This window comes from Mirounga angustirostris, unplaced genomic scaffold (assembly GCF_029215605.1).
Source record: "Mirounga angustirostris isolate CCGP_5_RB_7025 unplaced genomic scaffold, mMirAng1.0.hap1 SCAF_8, whole genome shotgun sequence".
Lineage (NCBI taxonomy): Eukaryota > Metazoa > Chordata > Mammalia > Carnivora > Phocidae > Mirounga > Mirounga angustirostris.
The window spans coordinates 130943084-130966748 of NW_026991716.1; the positions used below are offsets into that span (position 1 = coordinate 130943084).

The 23665-nt window shown below is 42.5% G+C and overlaps 1 protein-coding gene across 6 annotated transcripts in view; it reads left to right on the forward strand.

Annotated features, from left to right (window-relative positions):
* Positions 1-23665, forward strand: part of ESR1 (estrogen receptor 1) — a 381963-nt gene that overhangs the window by 96451 nt on the left and 261847 nt on the right. For 5 of the 6 annotated variants that reach the window (XM_045865762.3, XM_045865760.3, XM_064598228.1 and 2 more), the window contains exon 2: positions 11581-12102. In XM_045865762.3, the coding sequence (XP_045721718.1) occupies positions 11651-12102 (452 nt within the window). In that variant the 5' untranslated portion in view covers positions 11581-11650. Of the gene's footprint in view, positions 1-9439; positions 9600-11580; positions 12103-23665 lie in introns of those variants that run through there. The other variant, XM_045865761.3, reaches the window with a different exon arrangement.

Genomic DNA, 23665 nt, shown 5'->3' on the forward strand with positions numbered 1-23665 from the left:
TGAGGTGTAGAGATATCAGTAAAGAAATCAACTTTACAGAAAGGGCGTGTTTGGATGTTTTGGTTGTCATCATACCGATCTGAAAGAAAAGTCTCCAGAATTGGGGATCATGCTCATACTGCACTAGCTTGGTGTGAACAGAAATAATCCTCACCACCAACCCAGTTTACAGAGAGGTTAAGACAATCTGGTTTCCTTTGCCAACGTCTTTCCTCCCCACATACGGGTTGGGGTGACAGATGATGAAACCCTGAGTAATATACACAAGGCCAACACAGCCACTGTGAGTGAGGCCCCCAAGCAGTGAAGGCTGAGACTCATGAGGTTCTGGTTCAGAGTTTCTATGGAAATTCCTCTAAATGATGTGAGGAGTATAAAACCAAGGTTGCAAGTGCTCCTGACCACTCAGCAAATGCTAGATTACCCAAAACAGGAAGCCGGTCTGGGGGGCAGAGATGGAAAAGTATATTAAGTATATAGTGAAGGGTGAATTTGAGCTGATTGGGAAACACTCATTTGAATGAATGCAGCATTTATTTTCAAGACTAAGCATGTCCAAATTCATGAGCAAAACGGTATTTACTTCAATCATTCTCATGCCGGCTTTGAAAAAGCTAAATTATCACATCAGAAAGAGTCCGAGACCACGTGTTTCCATGAAAAGAAGACCCTGTGGGAATGGGACTGTCAGGCTTAAACTCTGAGACATTTGACACAGGCATTTAGAACATGACTTCAGTGCCTTTGTGTTCCTCTGTCTCTAGCATCACGACGTAGGGAGGGGTGAAAGCTTAGGTATTTGGAATGGTCTCACCTTCAGTTTTCCTTTGGGAAAATGGTTAGTCTCTCTGATTGGACTGCTCTGGAGCACACCCAGCAGAGCCCTAACTTGGCCCCAGGTACTGCTTGTGCTTATTTATATTAGATGATTAATTGTTTATGCAAGAACCAAAGACTGTCCCTGGGAGGAAGAAGGGCATGCCTTCATTGCAGCACTCCAAGGGTTAACTGAGGGATGGTTTGATATAGCTCATGTCCTGTCCTTTTCGAATTTTCAAACCTCTTGAGAAAGACTGTCACGGGACATGCTTCACATATAGATACCTCCTCCCAGGCCCTGTGCTTTCCTTTTCATGCTTCTGTGCCTCCACAAGTAGAGATTTCTTTGGTTTAATAAGATTTCCTTTTTTAAAATTCAAATACCTGCATGTCAGGTAAGAATGGAAATTAGTACGATCAGATGTATTTCTATAAACCAAAATTAAGGCCTTGAGCAAACTGGAGTTTTGATGGGATGGGGAGTTGGGAAGGTGAGGGAGGTGTTCAGCTTGAACTCTGGGTACCCCACTGACATCCACAAAGGGCCCTGGGATGTTTGTGTTGAGGAAGGAGTATCAGTTATGGGGCTGCTGAAAAGGAAGCCGAGGGAGTTGAGGACACACATGTGAGAGAGAACCCATTGGCTGAGCAGGCATTTTTTTTACCTTAGAATTCTGGGTCTCAGTGGGGTGGCCCATGTTGATTAGACTTCAGAGAAGAGAGAAGCTTACCAGCAGGTAAGGAAGGGTAGAGATGTATTAAGGACAGAACACTGAGGGGAAGGGCAGGGTGGAGAAAAGGGGGAAAATTGCAGTTTGTACAATTCAGCCATTTATTAGCATTTAGCATAAAAGTCCATAGAATTATCCTTTCTTTGTTTTCATAGTGCAAAAAGCTGTTGGCAAATGTCACTGAAAGTAATGTCTTTACTCAAGAACTGGCCAAAAGTTTGCCACTAAATTCTTCTGAATCTCTGAGTGTTTATAATGTGAGTCCCAATAATCTTTCCAGTTCTTTTAAGAGGCTATGGTTTTTAGGAAGGCTAGCACGTTTTGATCATAAAGTGGTTTTCTTGAGGAGTACCATAGCAAAACGGAAAGGACCTTTAAGTCTTCCAAATTGGATTCTCTTGATAATTGAAATGTATCAAAACAATGAATTTTTTGGTTAAAGGTACTATAATTTGCAAGTTTGTATAATTTAGCAGATACAAGAAGGATTTCAAAGGCTTGTTTTTTGTTTTATTTTGTTTTTAGCTAGAAAGTTTGATTCAAATGCTATTGTCCTAAGAGTCAGACCTAAATGAACTCTCTTCTGAGGAGTAATGAATGGGAGTTGCATAACTCATTTCTTCATGTTATAAGGCAAGTTACTTCTTTGACCACAAGTTGTTTCAATGTTTTAAACTTATTTTCTCAAATCCTTCTCCCCATTTCTTTACCAGTGATTTGAGAATGTGGAAGCAGTCTTGTGTTTCCCAAAGAGTTGGGGATTTCTAAGACTCTAAGAATAGCCCACTGAGCCACCAAGTTTATGTCTTAATTTGATATATCCTAATCATGGGCCACACTAAGAGAGGGAAAAATGCAGTATCCACCCGGAGCTGCTGGGGTGGAGTAGAAAGCATGATGGATCCTAAATTTGAAGACCCAGGTGCTGGTCCATTTCCCCTAGCCATATGACCTTTTGCAAGTCTCCTATGCCTTTCTGGGTCACAGTTTTCTTGTAAATACAATGAAGAGATTGGGCTTGATAACCCATAAAGGGACCATCGATTCTAATAGCTTGTTATGTGATAAAAAATCAGATTTATTTGGAAAATATGAATCTGCTTCCAAACTTTCCCCTAAGCTCTGGTCTAAAGTATAGCCATTATATCCATTCCTTTTGTGTTAAGTTATTGAGGAAGTCAGTTAACAATGCAAATGTGATATCTGGGAGGGGTTTTAGCATTCATTTTTCAAACAATGTTTATTGGGGGCCAACTACACATCAGGCATTATACTAGGCAATGGACTTGTGACTTGGAAAAAGAGAGCCCTTGTGTGCCTCTTTTGAATTTATGGGTCAGTGGGAGGATACAGAGAAATACACAGGAAATTCCAACAGCATGATAAGGGCTATAACTGGGGATGTTTAGGGAGCTATGGGCATTTATAGGAGAGGCACCCATTAGGAAATCAAGGAGCTCAAGGAAGGCTTCCTGGTGGCTGTGATGTCTCAAGGGAGACTTGGAGGATGGATAGGAAGGAGTAAGTCTGATGAAAGAATGGAAAGAAGATTCCAGGTAGAGTAAATCACGTATGTGACTATGTAGACTTAGAATCCAGAAGGTTAGAGGAACTTGAAAGGAATTCAATATGGCAGTGGCACAAGACCTGTGTGAGAATGGGTGGGGACTCTGGAGAAGTTCTTTTACTGTTGAGGAAGATTACTCTTCTTGCCGTGTAGAGGGTGGACAGGGAAAGGAAGAGGCTGGAGGCATAGCTTGGGAGAGAAGAGAATGGCCTGAAGACAGTAACAAGAATGAGAAAAGAGAGTAGACTCAGAACAGTCAGGGAGCTGGAAATAAAGATTTGTGATGGGTCAAATGCAGAGAGTGAAAAAAATATGGCAAGGCTGCAGACTGGATTTTTTTGCTTACACAGTTACATGAACAGCAATACCGTTTGCTGAGATAGGAGACAGAAAGTAGAGTAGGTCTGGGGAAAAGAGAAGTTAATTTTGGACAAGTTGAACCTCAGATGGCCAGTCCATAGTAGGTGTTCAACAAATATATATTGAATGAATGAACATGCAAGTAAAAATGTCTAACAGGTATCTGGAAATGTGGCCCTCCTAGCCAGCAAAGACATCTTGGGTGGAGATATCTATTTTTTAGGTCTGCAATGTACAGATGACACTTAAAACCCTAGGAGTGGTTGAGATCATCCGGGGAAGAAGTACAGAGGGACAGGAGGGCCTAGGGGCTGAATCTGGAGGAATAACAATACTTGAGTACAGAGGCAGAGATGCTCTTGGAAGTGGCAGAGTAGGAAGGATCATTGAATAGGACTAAACATTAAACCCCTAGAGGTAAGTTCTGTGAGGGCAGAGATATTCATATGGCTTATACTTGGGTGGTTGCTGTGGACAGAATTGTGTCTCTCCAAAATTCATATGTTGAAGCCCTAACCTCCAAGGTGACTGTGTCTGGAAATAGGATCTTTGGGGTGTAATTAAGGTTAAATGAGTTCATAAGGGTAGGGTCCTAATCTAATAGGACTGTGGTCTTATAAGAAGAAGAGAACATTCTATCGGCTCTGTGAGGACACAGGGAGAAGGCGGCCATCTGAAAGCCAGGAAGCAAACCCTCACTAGAGTCTGACCATGCTGGCACCCTCATCTCAGACTTCTAGTTTCCAGAACTGTAAGAAAGTAAATGTCTGTTTTTAAGCCACCTAGTCTATGGTGTTTTGTTATGGCAGCCTGAGCTAACTAAGATAGTGCCCAATGCTTAGAAATGGTCCTGGTAAATAGGAAGTAATCATTTTTTAAATTGAGATATATTTGATATAGCATTGTATTATCGATATATCTTTTTGAGTCAACTGAATAAATGAATCATTCCCTGGCATGGTCATAAGTATGTCACTTCCTTGACACAGTGTGTTTGTAGTTGAGGGGGTTGGGAACAGGGAGAAACACTGGCTAGCATGGAGGTCCTGGGTGCTTAGGGGGAGTGGGACGGAACCAATTATCCAGATGAGTATGGTAACAAAATAGGAAGAAAGACCTGAAGAGGCTCAACATGCATAAATCTCTTTTTTTTTTTTTTTTTTTTTTTTTTACCATTTGACTAAGGCTGGTTCTGAAACTGGGCAAGGTTCTTGGTTGATTACTAGGTGTGTGTGCATGTGTGTGTGTGTGGGTGCATGTGTGCGTGCAAAGGCCCTCCTCAACATTAGATAGGACTATTTGAACCAATGTGAATTTAGGCCCAGTCTGGATGTTGCTCTCTACAGAGAATACCCTAAGCTGGCAATGAGATTTCTCAAGTACATAGCAGATAAAGCGAGGCAGAGGGACACAGTGTAATAATAACTGGAATAATTGGAATTCTTTTATCATGTATGGCACTTACAATGAAAGCACTTTCTAACGTGGCTTCTGCCACATGCAGTATAAGTAAAATACATGAAAAAATTCTAAAATATTTTTAAAAATTTTTCAAGAAAATGTAAGATGAAAGTTACTAAATTCTGTTAAACTGGTAAATTAAATCTAAATCACTTACTGATTCTCAGTACAGAGTCGCATTTCTGCCTGATAACCCAAAATTCAAACTACCTCTATCAACTCCTGGGTAGGAAGCCAGGAAATGGCATCTGAATCCCAGGGTTTGTGAGACTAAAGATCTTGGGGTTAGATTCTTGGCTTTTAAGTTATTTTATTTATTTATTTATTTATTTATTTATTTATTTATTTATTTATTTATTTTAAAGATTTTATTTATTTATTTGACAGAGAGAGACACAGTGAAAGAGGGAACACAAGCAGGGGGAGTGGGAGAGGGAGAAGCAGACTTCCTGCCGAGCAGGGAGCCCGATGCGGGGCTCGATCCCAGGACTCTGGGATTATGACCTGAGCTGAAGGCAGACGCTTAACGACTGAGCCACCCAGGCGCCCCTTAAGTTATTTTATTAAAAAAGATTTTTTTTTTGGAGAGGCAGTGGGAAGAAAAGGCTGTTTAAGAACATGTTAATGAATACTGATTGCACTTGGCTTATTACGTTGTATCTTTGCAGGCTTATGTAACATCTGATCATGTAAAGCCTGTTATACTTCAAAAAGGTCCATGGATCCAGTGTTAGTAAAATTCTGTGGCCTTGAAGGAGCTGACCCCAGGGAAAGAATTCTCACTGAGAGGTTAGCTCTGTGGTTCGATGCCTGAGCAAAACTGCATGCCCAGCACTTGACTGGTTGTGTCATTGGTTGGAAATACATGCTCCAATTTGTCCACATTCTGGACCAAAAGGCAAAATAAATCTATGGTGATAGAAATTAGGACAGTGGCTGTCTATACGGGTTGGGGGTTGACTAGGGCGGGGCATGAAGGGAACTTTCTGGAGGGATGGAAGTACTCTATCACCTCCCTGAGATGGTTGTTACAAGGGCATATCTAAACTCACCAACTGTACAAGTTAAGATATGTACATTTCACTGCATATAAGTTTCTCCTCATAAAACAAAAATCAAAGGTCAGTTGAAAAAAGTCTAGGAGCTAATCAAAAACCCTTAAAACAAATAGGCTGAATTATTTTTAAAATGAGCGAAACTTAAAAGGAAATTCTTCATTTTTCTCTTACTTTGGAGGAAAATGGATGGTGTCAAATAAATGCACAAAGACAAGCTCCCAAATGGAGCATTTTAATTTTTTTTTAGAGAGAGAACAGGCGCGTCTGCACACACAGGTAGAGGGGGAGAAACAGCAGGAGAGGGAGAGAGAGAATCCCAAGCAGGCTCCACACCCAGCAGGGAACCCGATGTGGGGCTCGATCTCACCACTCTGAGATCATGACCTGAACTGAAATCAAGAGTTGGGACGCTTAACTGACTGAGCCACCTAGGTGCACCCCCAAACAGAGAATTTTTAATCAAAATAATGATCAGTTTAGACACAGCTAGACCTTCATGTTTTGGAGTGAAGGAACCATCTCTAGGAGCATAAGCTGTTTTGGAAATAATTCCACGTTTATTTCCTTTCATGTTTCTGTTGGAGGAATAATGTTTTTGTAAATGTAAAAAGCTTTTAATGGAGCTAGAGAAGAAACTATGTTTGGTCATAGTATTATCTGGTTACGAACTAAAAATTCAGAGCTCTCTTGTGAGTCATGCTGCCAAGAATTGCAGGCTTAATCTTCAAGATTGTATGAATTTGAATTTTGACTTTATGGCCTCAGTCGGTATGAGGATACAAAGATAATCATTAGCAAAAGCACTTTTGAAAATGGTAGAATGTTACATGGAAAGTTAGCTCTTAGAGATAGTTATCAGATAGATGTGATCCTATTTTATTCTTCTAAGTATCTGGATTAATAAATTAGCCAATATTTGATGACCTGATATGACCAGGCACAGTGCTAGGCACTCAGTGAGTTCCCAAATAACTCTATGCAGGCCTTGTTCTCAAGGAGCTTCTGAGCAGGACAAGGGGATTAAAAAGTATATTAATAACTAATTCAAGGAAGAATGTAATAAATGCATGAGAACACCACTGGTGTTCAGTGGAGAGGAAATTCCTTTTAAAAAGGGAATAAAGGAAGACATTATGGATGTGGTGGCATTTGGGCTGGACCTTGAAAAAGAGTGTGCTTGCCCCTGACAAGCCAGCCAAGCAGGGGTTGTAGGCAGAGAGAATGTCATCAGGAAGGCTGTGGGTGCGCAGAGCTCCGGTGTTTTGTTTTGGCTGCCACACGGGGCTACAGGTGGGAGGAGATACGGGGGCAGGAGGAAGACCTGAACCCCTGGGAGAGCTATGATCTGGGGAAAAGGTAGAAGCGGGTCATCAGAAGATGGATCCTGGAGCAATAAGAACCCAGGAGCTAAAAAGCAGCAGGATTTAAGAAGTAGGGGAAGAAAGAGGCAGACAGGTCCCTAGGAGGCTCTTACAACAAGTCAGGTAATGCGGGCTGAAGAAGCCTGATGGAAACAGTGGAGGAACAGGGAGAGGGAGCACATCTAGAATGCTCAGCAGTGGGCAGGGAGGGCAGAGAGCTGGCTCAGAAGACTGAGAGACTGTCATCCAGCAACCGCGACCAGAGGGACAGTGATGCTGTTCATAGCCCAGAGTTGAAAGACTCGTCATGTTTGTGGGAGAGGGAATGATGACTCACATTTTGAGCCAGCCAGAAATGCCCAGGAGACACTGGAAAAGTGGGTCCGGGGGTCCACTCAGTGCTGGAACTAGAGAGAGAGACATCCGACCCTTTTTCACCTCCCAGTGCCCGCAGTCGTGGTAGTGGGGGGAGCACGTGCCCTGTGACCGCATGGAGAGGGGCGAGGGGAGAGCTGGGAGCCCACTGCATGGGGCAGGGTGGGGGGTTGTTTGCCAGAAGCAGTAAAGGAAAACTGGCAAGGTGCAGTACCTCTCCCAGCCTTGTCCCCAGGCCTGGGAGATGAATCTGACCAGAAAGAGGGAAGAGAATGCTGGAGAGAAAGCATTCAAGAAAATTGCCTTTAGTGGACTAACCTTGACTGCTGGTCTCAGAATAATCAATATCTATGAAGATTATTTGCGGAGTCTCCTTTGTTTCTCCTTCTTTCTTCCTTCTTTTTTCCCCTCTCCTGCCTTCCCTTCTTCCGTCCTGCACATCCACATTTTTGGACTGGCCTAGTGCATGGGTGGCCACTGTTGACCTAAGGAGGAGTTAGGATTCACCACTGTCACCTACAAAGGGTAACTGTCCTTTCAATATTTGTCTTTACAGCCGATTGTGGAGGGAGCCCTTCTCTGCTCCAATATTGCAATGTTTGGGGTCTTTGAAAGCATGAAATGTATATTTGCAATATGACAACATTAACTCTTTTCTATATAACTTTTTACTTCTTTCTCTGTACCATTCTGGAGAGCCACTCATTATATCTTGGTAACTGCATAGGGTCCCAGGGCCAGAGACTGGCCGCTCCTGGCATTGTGATTGGAGTCATTTAATACCCAAGGCCATGACTAATATCTGGTAACAAAGGTTCCACTAGGTGTCACGTGTCCTGGGACCTTGGGTGAGGGCAAAAACGGAGCACCTTATTATTGTGTGTTAGTACCATGGTTGGGAGAAAAGTTGAGAACCAGGTGGATCCATCCAGGGCACCACTGTGAAATGAGAGACCCCCCCCCCCCACTCTCCGTGACCAACACCAGCACAACTAGAAAGCCTAATATCTGTTTAAAACGGAGGTACCCACCTTTGTCTTATCTTTATACCCCAGGCTTTTAATAATAAATTTTTTTCTGTATGTTTACAGAAAGCAGTCAACTGAGCTATTCGTGGAAAGGTTTGTGGGTTTGGTTAATGAGGTGGAGGAGTATTACATTTCAGCTGGAAACACATCCCTAGAATGCCAAAACATTTATTCCAAAGTCTGGTTTCCTGGTGCAATCGGAGGCACGGCAATAGTGTGTCTGTTCAGAGACTTGGGGAGGGGGGACCCACTGGGGCCAGCAAGGCATTTGATCCAAGTGTATCCCAGAAGGCTTTTATTGTTAAATTATATTCTTCAGGATAAACCGCCCATGTCACATTTTGTAAACTTGATATCCATACACTTTTGACTGGCATTCTATTTTAGCCATAAGCTTATGATTTACAGCAAGCCTGTTTTCCCTCTTGTTTAGGGTGGCAGCAGAAATCATGGGGCACTTTCCAGGCTCCAAGGATAAGGAGCAAATGGGGCTGGGGTTTTGTTTCTCCCCAGTAACAATCACTCTAGCTGTACCACTCGGCTCTCCCTGAGCAGAGAGCAAGCTTCTCCTCACTCCCCACTGCCATTCATCCAGCTCCACGCAGCAGCCCAGCTGCTGTGTTTGCCGGGAGGGGCTGCCAAGTGCCCTGCCTACTGGCTGCTTCCCGCATCCCTGCCATTCCACACACAAACACATCCACACACGCTCTGCCTCGCTCACACACGGGGCTACACGCACATGCGAGCACATTCCTTCCTTCCTTCCTTCTCCCTGCCTCAGCCCTCGACTACTACAAGCCCATGGAACATTTCTGGAAAGACGCTCTTGATCCAGCAGGGTAGGATTGTTTTGATTTCTCTGTAGCTTTAGCATTTTGAGAAAGCAACTTACCTTTCTGGCCAGTGTCTGTATCCTAGCAGGGAGATGAGGATTTGTTGTTTTCAATGGCTTTATGTGTGTATCTCCTTTTTCTTCCAGGACTTGTAGGATTCTTTGTGTAATTTATGTGTAATTTGGCGGGTGCAGGTTTTTAAGAGCCCCATGAAGGGCTTTTGCATGTGTTTAAAAAAGACATTTGAAAATTGAAAGTGTGATTTATGGAAACGAAATCATCTGTAAAAAATTGCTTTGGAAAGTGATGGTTGCTGGCCATAAAGAGAAATATCTGTGATTCACCTAATGTGTTTTAACCCTTTCTTTGCTTACAATCTATGGTTATTGATGCTAAGCTCAATTTTGTCTTCATATTAAACCAACTACATCTGCATAGTATCCAAAAATGGTCTGTTTGTTCTTATAAGAACTAGGTAAAATGTATACTTATTAGTATAAAAAAATTTTAAGAAATTACTGTTAGTAACAGCAACCGTGGCATTTATATGTGTCACGAACATTTTGTTAGGTACTCTGTTGGGTGTTTGGGATAGCAATTAAAGCAAAGCATTAATGGTCATATCAGATAGTTGTATCAGAGTCTTTTAGGCTGGGGCAAAGGAAGTTTATTAAAAAGTATAAACTCTCTGGGACTGTGGGTGCACAGTAGATTTACCATATCTCGGGTGTGTGCATACATACATACATTGTTTGTGTGTGTATGCTTAGATTTTAATTCAGTTCAAAACTTTTTTCTATTCCTTTTTCATCTGAATATTTGATTCTGCATATCAGAGTGAAGTAAATGGAGCAGGTCGAACCGCAGGAATAAAGAACAGAAATGGAGCATTGCATTTCAAAATTTGTTGGTTAGACCAACAGTGTAACATAGTGGCCAAAGATTCGGTTAATGAACTGAGGTTACATTTCGTATGAAAAGGTCACATTTCATATTTAGCTTTCTGAAGTTTTGGTTGCATAACCTGTAGAAGACGCGAACACCCATGTGTGCCTAACCAAAGGTTTTTGTGAATCATCATTCACATGAGAATTCATAATGGGAGCAAGTACAGTACTGTGGTCCAACACAAACATACAAGTCAGGCTGGGAGCATCTCAGAAGGTCGTGGCTGGAAGGGACCACTTGGGGGGAGTTTTGCCGCCGAGGAAACAGGTCTGGCACCATTCTGCTGCTGGCAAAGTGCAGCCCATTCCTATAGGTACACCTTGAATCTTCGCCCCCCCTTCTCCCCAGACGTCTCCTCTCAGTCCCTTCAGCTGCTAAATATAGCTGTCTGTGGCTGGTTGCACATGCAACTGAGCACCCCATTCTATCTGCCATATCTCAGTAACAGAGTGGTCCTCCCCAGGGTCATTCTATGTACACACTACATATTTCCAGCCAACTAGGAGAGTGAATCAAACAGAAAGAGAGACAAACAGAGATAGATAGGAGTCCGGCATGGGGCACATAAGGCAGCACGGTGGGGAAAGCCGGCCCCTGGAGGAGTCTTGCGAGTTTGTTTTAAACCTCGTCTTCCCCGGGCCACCTTTAGGAGATCCCTCTGCGCCCCCGCCCTCCGGCAGTGAAATTTAGCCTCCATCCAGCAGCGACGAGTAAAGTAAAGTTCAGGGAAGCTGCTTTTTGGGATCGCTCCAAAACGAGTTGCGCCTGGAGTGATGTTTAAACCAATGTCAGTGCAAGGCAACAGCCCCTGGCCGGCTTCCAGTACCTTTGTAATGCATATGAGCGCGGGAGATCGGTACTTAAAGTTGGAGACTCCGAGCCCGGGAGTTGGCTGAGCGCACTCGCGCCCGGCTGCCCTTGATCGCGTCTGGCCGCCGCGCTCCACGGGACCGGCGGCTCCCGAGGCAGGGCCAGAACTCGTTCGGTGGCGGGACATGCGCTGCGCCACCTCTAACAGCGGGCTGTGCTCTTCTTCCAGGTGGCCGGTCGGCTGCTGAGCCCTCTGCCGCGCGGGGAGACGGTGCGCGCCTTGCCCGCGGCCACTGGCCATGACCATGACCCTCCACGCCAAAGCGTCCGGAATGGCCCTGGTGCATCAAATCCAAGGCACCGAGCTGGAGACCCTGAACCGCCCGCAGCTCAAGATCCCCCTGGAGCGGCCCCTGGGCGAGGTATACGTGGACAGCAGCAAGCCCGCCGTGTACAACTATCCCGAGGGTGGCGCGTGCGACTTCAACGCCGCTCCCGCAGCCTCCGCGCCCGTCTACGGCCAGTCCGGCGTCGCCTACGGCTCCGGGTCCGAGGCGGCGGCGTTCGGCGCCAACGGCTTGGGGGGCTTCCCGCCGCTCAACAGCGTGTCTCCGAGCCCGCTGGTGCTGCTGCACCCGCCGCCTCAGCTCTCGCCCTTCCTGCACCCCCACGGCCAGCAGGTGCCCTATTACCTGGAGAACGACCCGAGCGGCTATGCGGTGCGCGAGGCCGGCCCTCCCGCTTTCTACAGGTACCCGCGCCGCCCGCCGCGCCACGTCGGGGTGGCAGCCGCGCGCCCGGCGGGCGGGAGTGGCGAGGGGGCCCCGCGCGGCCGGGGGAGCTCGCGGGAGGCCGCAGGCCGCGGGGCTGGGCAGCCGGCAGCCCGGCCGCAGGAGCCGCGTGACTCGCGGCCCGGCGGGGGCGTGGGGTGGCGTGGTGGGGGGAGGATTTGTGGATCTTGCTTTCGAGAGCCAAGTTCCCTCGCCTGGCCGCTTAAAGAAGATTCTGTTCTCTCCCCCCTACCATCTGCGTAAGCGGCAGATCCGAAAACCCATGGGCTTCCCAGCTCATTTTGGAAAATCGTACAAAGCGGCGGTTATTTGTGTGTGGGAGGGAACACCCCAAAGCAAATAAACACAAAGCTCTTGGAGTCCCTACTGAATGTCCCGTCTTGGTATTTAAGGCTGGAGGTGCGTAGGGTTGGTTAGCGAAGCTCAGAGTTTTATTATTATTATTATTATTATTAATTAATTGAAATTGTTTTAATGTGCTCGCAAGATTTCCTTTCATCTACAATTTCTGATTGGAGGTATGCACGCTATTATTAGGATGACGATGATTTTGTTTGTTTTAGCAAGCAGTGCTTGCGCCTACTTTCCCTCCTTTCTCTCCATCCCAAGTTCAAGGCTGTGGGATTGAATTGTTCTCCTCCAAAGAGCAATAGAGGAATTGAATGTCTTAATGAGTTTCTGATTTCTGAGTTATCTGGCTGGGTACGTGTTGGAGCAGATTGCTGGCATATGACTTCTGACAGCCGAAAATTTATAGGTGTCTTGTGAGTTTAAAACACGCCATATGGAAGAGTGTTTTGAAATAACCCTCGTGCCAGCTAAATTACCTTCTGGCCTACCGGCAGAGCGTGCCCCGGGAACGGTGTGCGGGGTCAGCTCGGCTGTGCACCTTTTAGTCGCTGTAGAAGTGTTAGGAGTCCAGGACATACAGAAACGCATTTGTGACTTAAGTGGCCAGTGTTTTGGGTCCTTACATCCCCAAACCCCAAGGATTATACTTTCCTCCCCTCCCTTCTCCTACTACCCCTTTGACAGTTTCTGTGTTCTCTTCCTGATGGACCTGGGGAGGGCTTAGGTGGGTGATACTGATGAACACTTGTGCCCTAGGCACCTAACGGCCACCTGTACTCTGGGGTGGGTTTGGGAGTTCTCAGGGCGCCCACGTGGCTGGGTGCTGAGTTAGGCACAGCCAGACTGCACACTGGTGTCTGGACTTGCCTCCCTCCCTCACCTGGACCCTTCTGCATTGCCCGCTATGGACCATTTCCTATTCAGTGTTCTAGTTCCAGAGATACAGCAGAAGAAACAGGAAGAAGGTGCAGGTTGGGCCCAGAGGATACTGAAGGGCATACTCTTGGGGTATCTGAACGTATCCCATATCCTTCAGCCTCCTCAAAGGATTTTAGAGCATCCCACAGCCAAACAGGTTCAGACTGAGTTATTACTTAAAAGACAAAGAATGAACAAAACTTTAGAAAGTTGGCATATTTCAAATTAATTTTACTTGTTTTAATTCAGGGTTAAAGTGGAAAGAAAAGGGATTTATTCTGCTCACTTTTTTTTTTTTTTGAAGTGTTAGAACAAAATATAACGATTAAGGCTTATTCACACAACCTTTTAAACTCCTTGATGTGAAGGAAGGCACTTGGTATGATGTGAATTCCATAACCTTATGGTGGACTCCGGAAACTATTTTCTTTTTCATTTAATTTTCAGTTCTTTTATTGCAAATTAATCCTACTGAATTTCAATGGGTACTAATGAGACTGCTCCTCAGCGGATTATTTACTGACTTGCTAATAATTACAAAGTGAGCATGGTCAAATAAAGAGGAGACCACATTTAATTCAAAATTGCTCATCATCCCAGTGGCAAATAACATTACTATAATATGCCCCATCTTAAACTTTTTGCATTAGATGGTATTCAAATATATTTAGAATAATGAAAAAAATGACATGGAACTTTAATAATAAAGTTAAGAACTCATACACATGCGTTTCCATGTGGAAACTTAGTTTTAGAAGGATTTTTTCTTTGTAATTTATTTCCTATAACATCCTTACTCTTTGCTTTGAATCGTGCCTCTGAGTAACCAGGGAGGAAGAGATGGCTCTTTATAACTGTTGTTTCAAGTGGACAGATGTTATTTATTTTGCCCTCTCAGTTTTCCTGTCTGAATAACTCTGGGTAGAAAGAAAAAAAAATTGATTAGGCACTTTTAGAAACCTTCCGTTATCTTCAGTAGTTACTAAAGTTTTGGGGGTTGCAAGCAGTGTTTCCAAACTGCTTGTCATGATCCAGGGGATCATGAAATCGCTTAGTGAGTCTGGAACATTTTTTTTTAAGGAATAAAATGAAAAAGAATATAATAGAAAGTATCACAGGGCATAATATTTAGTAAGGGTAGGTTTTGTTTCCTGAAAATTTGTTTTAATTATATACGTTTATACGCACCAACTCTGATGTAAAATGTATTTCTTACCATAGACGTTTGAAAATTAGTGGCCTAACATGTTATGCTTGGTACGAAACACAAAATTTAGGAAAGTGGCTAGTTGTTTCAGCTACATAGACCAAAAAGGTATTTTGATTGTCGTTATATTATTTTCTCCCTATAAATTGGCTGGTGTCTTCAGGTCAGTTAGATTAAAGTTTATTATTTCTGATTCTTAACTTTTCCATTTGTAACATGGTGCCGTCACGTGGATTGTCTACCTGGATGTCCCACTGGGATGTTCAGAGAATTTACATGAAGTTCACATCATTAACATAACATAATAAAATTAAAAAAAAGATACTATGGTTACTTTCTTCTAAAGGCCACAATATGCAGCCATATCTATGTATAAAGAAATGTAATAGATAAAACTGCTCTGGGCATACAATAATGTGAGAAAGATTGTCACATGTCCCAGCAAATTGTTGAGAGGGAATACATTTGTAAACGGGCCAGTTGTGACTTTCCAAGATGTGTCTTACCTAAAATTTCATGATGAAGGCACCTGGGAGTTATCTTATCCTCAGTTCCTTTTGAGTGTTCAAACGATTTAGGAGGTTTGAATAAAACTAAAGAATGAAACATATTATATCCACCATGTTTTTAAAAATTCAAATTAAGTATTTAGTGCTCTGTGTTCATTTCAGTTTTACTACTCAGTATTCTTAAAAGCTAAATTTTACCCACTTCTCCCCGCCAAACTGCACATACACACAGATCTTTAGCATCAAAATCAATGTCTTAGTAATTTTTCTGCTGGCTGTATGCATATTTTGAATGAGTAGTGCGATCATTGGGTATCATTTAAAAATGATTTCTCAACTTTAAATAAGGCTTATTTCTAGGGAGAGATTTGAATAGCTAGTTTGCAAGTTTCCAGTAATTCTTTCCTTGTGTTTAGGTGATATTTTAGCACCTTTTATTTCTGTTCTTACTTTCATTCATTTAAGTTGTTACTGTTGACCTGACATTTTGTGTTGGTCTAAGAGTAGTTGAAGGAGCCACATATTGCCTTGGGACTGAGTGTATTTTAGGTTGAAAAATGGATTCACATCTTGAATCCCCATTTCATTTTCACCTACTCCATGTGGCTTGTTTGGTAGAAAGCCCCTGCAGGATAATTACCACTTATTATAATCTTCTTTCTTGCACTCAGGTAATATGGATCCTTGGATTGCTTTTGTAAATATATTTAGGATATGACATTCCTAATATGGGAAAATTCAGGTTTAGCATTTGGGTTTCTTATTGTTTTAAGAACATAAAAGACAGGGGCAAGAAATCAACAATGACAGGAACAACAGATATCAGGAAAAACTATAAAAGATGACACACTTTCTGTTAATGATAACGTAGTAATAATTTTGTCAAGTGGGATAGTGTATAGGAAAGCAGTACATAACTACACAAGGATTCAGCATTTCATTATTTCTTTCACATATTAATATTCATTCCAGTGCTTCTGTAAGCTAAAAGATAGTAGGAAAGAACAGATTTAAGTGGTCAGGAGTTTCATTACAAATATAAATTAATGATCATGTGAAATCATTTTCTGTGGAAGTGAAATTTAAATAAAATCTTTATCACCATCTGCAACATTTATTTGCAGCCTAGGTTATCATAAATAACATTTATTTATAGATACATTAAAAAAATCAAAACCCTGCTTATGTGAAAATAGTTTTACATGAGGAAATATACAAATTATAATTACATTTTTTCTAAAATACACACTCAGCACAAAACGAATACATCTGACTCCTTCCTTTGACATCAGTATTATTTTTAATGTAACTTTAGAAGAACCCAGTGAGAGGAACAACGTGCTAAAAGTGTGTTCCCTGCTTTTCCAGGATACATTGAATGGATAGGACAAATTAGTCATTTAGCTTAATCCCAAGACTCTGTTTGCTTTTTGAAGAAGGAAAACACAGAATGGCCACAACTGTTTAGAACCAAGTTGCACATTCCAGAGAAAGATGCTTTATAAATCCCCAAAATACAGCCACTCGAACACAAACCAACCAAAGTGAAACTGTGAGGGATTTCATTGAAAGCAGGCAGCCCATCAAAGCCATCAAATCGTTTTGTTTTATACTTTAAACTCTGCCAATGCATTGACAGATAATGCCCTTTTTCAAAAAAGGTACATTTAAGCTGTTCCCTGCTCCACTTGTAAAACATTACCCCCCTGCTGCCCTCTGAAATCTGAGGACTTCAGTGGGCTGGAGGCGAAGAATCATATTCTCGATCTAAGGAGGGAAGAAATCCTAATTCCTGAGCTTCTGCACCTTGGAGAACGTTATTAGGAATTATGAGGGAAGCTTCACATTAATTGACAACACTTTCAGTCACGTGTGCATGTTTACACCCTATTAAGAAAGATAGAAAAGACAACTACTTTGGTCCCAACTGACGAAATTTTACATAGTTTGGTAAAGTAATAATTTCAAGAAGCTGGCTCAAATAAGAAAGGGTATGACTGACACTCGTAAGTGATACGATGGTGTGAAGGAGGAATCGTGATGTGATGGTGGTGGTGAGGATGAGGATGGTGATGGTGTTGGCAAGAACATAACAATAAAATAAAATTAAAAAAAAAAGAAAGTACTGGCGTCAGTTGGGGTGGGTAGTAGTTCTGGATGCCTGTTATAGAGCCTGAAGATGTTTATACTATGCAGAAATGAAATCCTTTTAATGTACTTCACGTATTTTTGTGTAGTTATAATTTAAGAAATAGTCAAAACATCAATAATGATATTATCAGTAATATTCATACCATAAATCTAATAAGTACTACACAGAAAATTTAAAAAGAAAACTCCAAACAAGCCTGGAGTTTTTTTTTGGTTTCTCCTTCTTGGAGGGACAAAATTGTGTCCCCCAGTCTGCTCCCATAACAGTTACTTTAATGAAATGTGTTATTGTGGATGAGATAGTATGCTGCTTTGTCTTGTAATTTTCTACTTTCTGTGAATTATGCTTTGGGAAAATTATAGAAGTTTACTTAAAGCTAATAAAGCTAATTAAGAGGGCGCCTGGGTGGCTCAGTCGGTTAAGCGACTGCCTTCGGCTCAGGTCATGATCCCAGGGTCCTGGGATCGAGTCCCACATCAGCCTCCCTGCTCTGCGGGGAGCCTGCTTCTCCCTCTCCCACTCCCCCTGCTTGCGTTCCCTCTCTCGGTGTGTCTCTCTCTGTCAAATAAATAAATAAAATCTTTAAAAAAAAAAAGCTAATTAAGAAACGTTCGGGACTAGATATCCAAATAAGTCCTGGATAAACTCAGATGGGGTTCTTGTTTTTTGAGAGTTTCCCAAATGTTGTCAGTTCCTAGGGCGGGGAGTGAATGGCCTCCGCAGTATAGTGTTCAGATTCTCGCGTCCATTGAGCTGGAAAGCTCCAGAGCTGTCTGGTCCCAGAGCCTCCTCCGGCTCCATGCTCCCATTCCCAGGCTGCACCCTCGGGCTGGGGCTCCTGCCTGTTCCCCACAGCGGTGCGAGTGTGCTGGGTATTACTTCCTGGGCAGTCTTCTTGGCAACTGGACTCACTTTTCTCATAGAAAGACTTGAGATTTTTTTCTAAGACCCTGAAAGTAAAAGACAATTTTCTTTTAATTTCCTGCAACTAAATGATGTTAGAAATAGTAATTTTTACATTGGCATACTTCCTCTGATTTTTTTTTTTTTTTTAGTAGTTGTCCATTCTCGTATTTTCTTTTTTCTTTGCATTATTTTCTAATGGTCTTTAAACTCCTTTTGGCTTCTTTTCTCCTATCAAGCTTGCTTGCTTGCTTGCTGCTTTTTTCTTTTTTCCTGTTTTAGTTGCTCCATCTGCATATTCCCAGATTTTTTCTTACACCCTTTCTGGTTTATTTCTTTACTGACCTGTTTCATCTGTTATTTTCATGAAATTTGGAACGAGCTCAATACAACCTTACGAATGGTTGTATTTATTTCTGCAGGAACATTTCAAGCAATTCACAGAGATAGAATGTACCTTTTAATTTGAGTACAAGATACAATTTTGTTACACTGAGAAGTTACTTTCTGTAGTTATCCGAAAAACTCTTGGGGCCTTTGGAACTCTCTTTGATTTCTAATAGGAGGAATCCCTGAGCACTGGTCCAAACATGGTCCAAGACCATGTCTTGTTCACTGCATTTCTCTCAGCTCTTAGCAAAGGGCATGGCACATGGATGTCCTGAGCAGCTTTTAGCTGAGTGAATGGCTGGTGGTAGGCAGGAAGCACCAGTCACACTGACTCGTTCAGGTTGCTTACTGGGAGAATGGTGATTCAGCAGTGGATCTTTTTTTTTTTTTTTTTTAAGATTTTTTTTTATTTATTTGACAGAGAGAGCAAGAGAGCACAAACAGGGGGAACAGTAGAGGGAGAAGGAGAAGCAGTCTCCCCCGCTGAGCAAGGAGCCCGATGCGGGGCTTGATCCCAGGACCCCGGCCGGGATCATGACCTGAGCCGAAGGCAGATGCCTAACCGACTGAGCCACTCAGGCACCCCAGCAGTGGATCTTTAGATGGGACTGGAGGAATGTGGGGAATTTGTGAACACCCTCCCCCAGGAATAAAAGTGGAAAGGAGTCCATTGGCTATCCCAAGGACAGTTGATTCCTATTATTTGCAGATTCCATATTTACGAATTTGCCTCCTTGCTAAAATTTATTGGTAACCCCCCAGTCAGGACTCATGGCACTTCCTCAGTCACTCGCAGACATGGGCAGAGTGGTGAAAAACTTGAGTCATCTGACATGCGTGCTCCCGGCTGAGGTCAAACAAGGTGATACTCTGCCTTCTTGTGTCAGCTCTTCTACTATAAACAAGTGTCCTGTTCAGTCTGTGTAGTGCCACGTTTTGTTTTTTTGCTTTTTGTTGGTGACTTTGCTGTTGAAAATGACTTCCAAGCCTAATGCAGAAGTGCTGGCTAATGTTCCTGAGTGCCAGAAGCCTGTGACGTGTCTGATCAAGGCTGTAGAAGACACGTGTGTTAGATAAACTTTGGGCATGAGTTATAATGCTGTTGGCTGTGAGTTCAATGTTAATGAATCAATAATATATGTTAAATAAGATATCTTTAAACAGAAACACACATGAAATGAGGCTATGTATTTGGTTGGTGGAGATGGTATGATCAGAGGCTTGTAAGAAGTACAGGGCTGTATTTCCCCTTGGAGCAGTGGTTTAGTATTCACTAATTTACTGTTTGTGGAAATTTGAAAGTCATAACTACCACAAATAATGAGAATTGCTTTTATGTAATAGAGTGACTTAAGCACAGGTTTGGGAGGCAGGCAGCTTATGTTTCTGACTTGACTCCTGCCTAGTTGTAATCTCTGGCTCACTGTGCCTCAGGTTACTCATCTGGAAAATGCCAATCAAAGTAGGACCTACATCTTTCAGTTGTTGTGAGGATTAAATGAGTTCATAGACATCAAGCTTTTAAAACATGCCTGGCACCTAGCAAGCCATTAGTTTTATAACTCCTTTAGGAGGGAATTGGCAACTCTACACTGAAGAAGGTGAATATAAGCGCTCTTTAAGAGTCTGGAATGTTTGTGACTTCCCTATATTTGTTTATTTTGCCTTCAAGGGACCAACTTTAATACCCTATTGTGAGTAGAAGTTAAATTTTCCAACCTAAAGGAAGCAGGAAGCTAATTTTTCTTGGAATGCTTAATCTGTGCCAGGTGCTATGCTAGAAAAACAGAACAAAGCAATTGTAATAAACTCCAAATAAGTAAAAATAAGTAAGTCAATAAAAAGAGTGAGGGATATTAAGTACTGTGGACTGGAGCAGTCCCAGAGAGGGAAATAGTTGAAGTTGAGGTAAGCAGTTTATGGAGAGGCCATGATGGACAGAGGGCAAGGAAGGCGTTTCTCTGTGATTTGGAAAACAGGAACACGGAGAAGGAAGACGGACAGAAGCTAACATTCTAGTGCATCTGCAAAAGTGGATTTTCAACCCTGGCTGCACATTTGAATCAAGGATGACTTCAGAATCACCCGGGGGATTTTGCTATGTTCACCCTTTGGAGGACTGTTTGAACCCTGGTTGGCCTGACTTCCACATCTTCAGTTCATCGGGCCCACATGGGTCTCAGAAGCAGAGGGTAAACGGCATGCTGAGAAGAAGGATGACAGTAACATTAATTTCTCCTCATCATCTTTCCAAAAGAAGATTTGAAGTAGGCAAGGTGCATTGGATGTTGACTAGATGCAAAGTAGACACATTGAAGAAGAATATTAGGACACACACACATCTACGCCGGTTAGCCTTCAGGATGTAGACTTTTGTTGAGGGTTTAGATAATCAGTGGTGATTGACGCCTTTACCCCTCCCCCCTCCCCCACCCTAGGGTTCTTTTTCCTTTAATTCTGATAGTTGCCACACACCAGACTCTAGCATTGTTTATACAACTTTAAAGCCCTAAATATCAGTACAGTTAATTGGTTGCATTAAATTTCCAGTTGCATGTTTGGAAAGTGTCCTGGAGTCTTTGATGTGCAAGACGTAGTTAAAGCTCCCCTCCTGTACTCTTTCTGTCATGAGGTATTTACAGAATTTTTTTCAGCAAAGAGAATGTGTGCTGTTTTGAATGCTTCCCCCTCCCCCCCCCTGCCCAGGCCTCCCTTCCCCCCACATTTTGCATTTTAGAAGACTCCTTTATCGGTAAGGGAAATGGGCATGAATACCCAGGGCGCAATTTGGTGAGGCTTTTTACACATTGTTCAGTTCTCATGGCTGCTCATTTCCTCATGTGACTGCCCAGAGTCATGAGCTGAAAACATGTCCTTGAAATCTCAGAACACGGATAAACGCAACTCCTTGGCTCAGAAGTGAACATGGGTCTCCTCGAGTGCCCACAGGACTTGCAGTATAAGTTCTAGGCCCCACACATTGAGGGACTAGCACCCCAATGGTGATGGGCTTTCTGGTTCTTTTTTTTTGTTTCTAGTGCTCGGTAGTTGTGACTGATGAAACCAAAATTGCTTTTCTTTTCTTTCCTTTTTTTAAAAAAGATTTTATTTTTAAGTAATCTCTACACCCAACATGGGGCTAGAACTCACAACCTGGAGATTAAGAGTCGCACGCTCTACCCACTGAGCCAGCCAGGTGCGCCATCTCCCCTCCCAAAGTTGCTTTTCTATAACAAGTCCAACCCTGTTCTAAGAAGTCTGCTTTTGATGTTGAGAAATGGCTAGCAAACTTATCAGGTAACCTGGAGAAGTGTTCACAGGTTCTAGTGTTTTTATATTAAATAGGTATAGTTCCTGGAAATGCAGTATCGGTCATTTATAACATCTTAAAACACACAGACAAGAATTTTCTTCTCAAATGTCTCTCACATCATTCTCTCTGTTCTATACATATGGCCAGCTTTCTATTATTGCTGCAATAGGTTCCGACTGGCTTTTCAGCTTTCAAGCTTTCAAACTCTGATTTTTCAATTTGCTCCCCAAGGTGTATACTTGATTTGATCTTTCCTCTGCTTAAAACCCTTCAGAGGTTTCTCACTAGTCACAGAATACATGCATATTCCATTGTGTGGCATTCAAAGCCCTTGTAATTTGATTCAGACTAAACTCCTCCTCTCATCCATGAAGCTCCTGTTCAAAGCCTTATTTAAATGGCACTTTCCCACTTCTTCACACTCATTTCCATCTCTAATGTGAACCTTTTTTTCTTCTTGTCCCATCTCTGTTAGGCCAGAAGTCAAGGTCAGCTCAAATGTCAACCTCGACCAGCTGGGTTTTCCACCTAGCATTCTCTCACATGTTCATAGTGAGCCCATGGCAACTTTTCTGGGTACTTCCATTATGGAAATCACCATAGAATGCCTTTCATGATGGTTGCAGGTAAACTTGTCTATGAATTTTATTAATTTTATAGTTTAGAGTAATTTAATAGAGTTATTTATTAATGGATATATTTACTCGCTCAGCAGGTTTTATTAAATGTTACTCATGTACTGACTTCTCTGGTAGCTGTAGCGATCAGACATCTTATCTGTGGTCAAGTTGCTGATAAACTAATGAGGATGATAAATGTAGAGACAATTAAAAAACAATGGAATAAGAATTGTCACAGAGAAGAGACTACTAGGAAAACTTGATGGAGGGCCCCCATCTATGAATGCAGAGGTCCAAAGGGTTTAATGGAAAGAGGATTTAGCCAGGCAAAGAAGGGCAGGAGAGGCTGTGAAGCGAAGCCAGATCTTGTTCCCTGATACTCCCTACATTTCCAGGATACTCCCTACATTTCCAGGACAGTTCTTTCCACAGAATAACTGCTCGATAATTTATAGAGCCAAACTGTTGAATTAAGCAAATGAGGGTAGGTTGTTAAGAATCAGAGAAATGACTTTAATAATACCAATTGCTAGCATTTTCTGAGCATAGAGCACCAGACCTTGCTGAAAGCCTTAGGTGGAAGATCTTGTTGCATCCTTATACCAACCGTAAGAGGCTGGTACTGATATTACTCTAATCTCTTGGATAAAGAAACTAAGAGTGAGAGAGGGCAGGTGACTTGCCCACGATCACACAGCTGGTAATAATTCAGTAATGGAGGATGAGGGATTCTATATCTACAGGTTGGACTCTGGAGCTCAAGTTTTACGCACTATAGTATGCAGAAAAATTGACCGGATGTCTTCTATCAGTGATCGATTTACTTGGCAGTTGGTTTGTTAATTCCTTGTAATACTTTTATAGTTAGTTGTGACAATGCTTTAATCTTAGATTATGTCCCCAGGCTGCTTCTTTTAGTTTTATGGGAAATGGCTATTTTTGTGATGCTTGCTAAAAGCATGTTCCAACATTTTTTTCCCATTAAGTAGGGGGATGGTTTTCCCTTCTAATATCAGAAGGCGCCATTGAACAAAATCCTACAAAGAATTCCTGATAGCAACCTAATGCTTTTTTCTCTGTATGTGAAACCTACCCAATGATTTTAAATCTGGACAGAATTATGGTGCTCATTTAGTCCAACCCTCTCTTTACACAGAAAA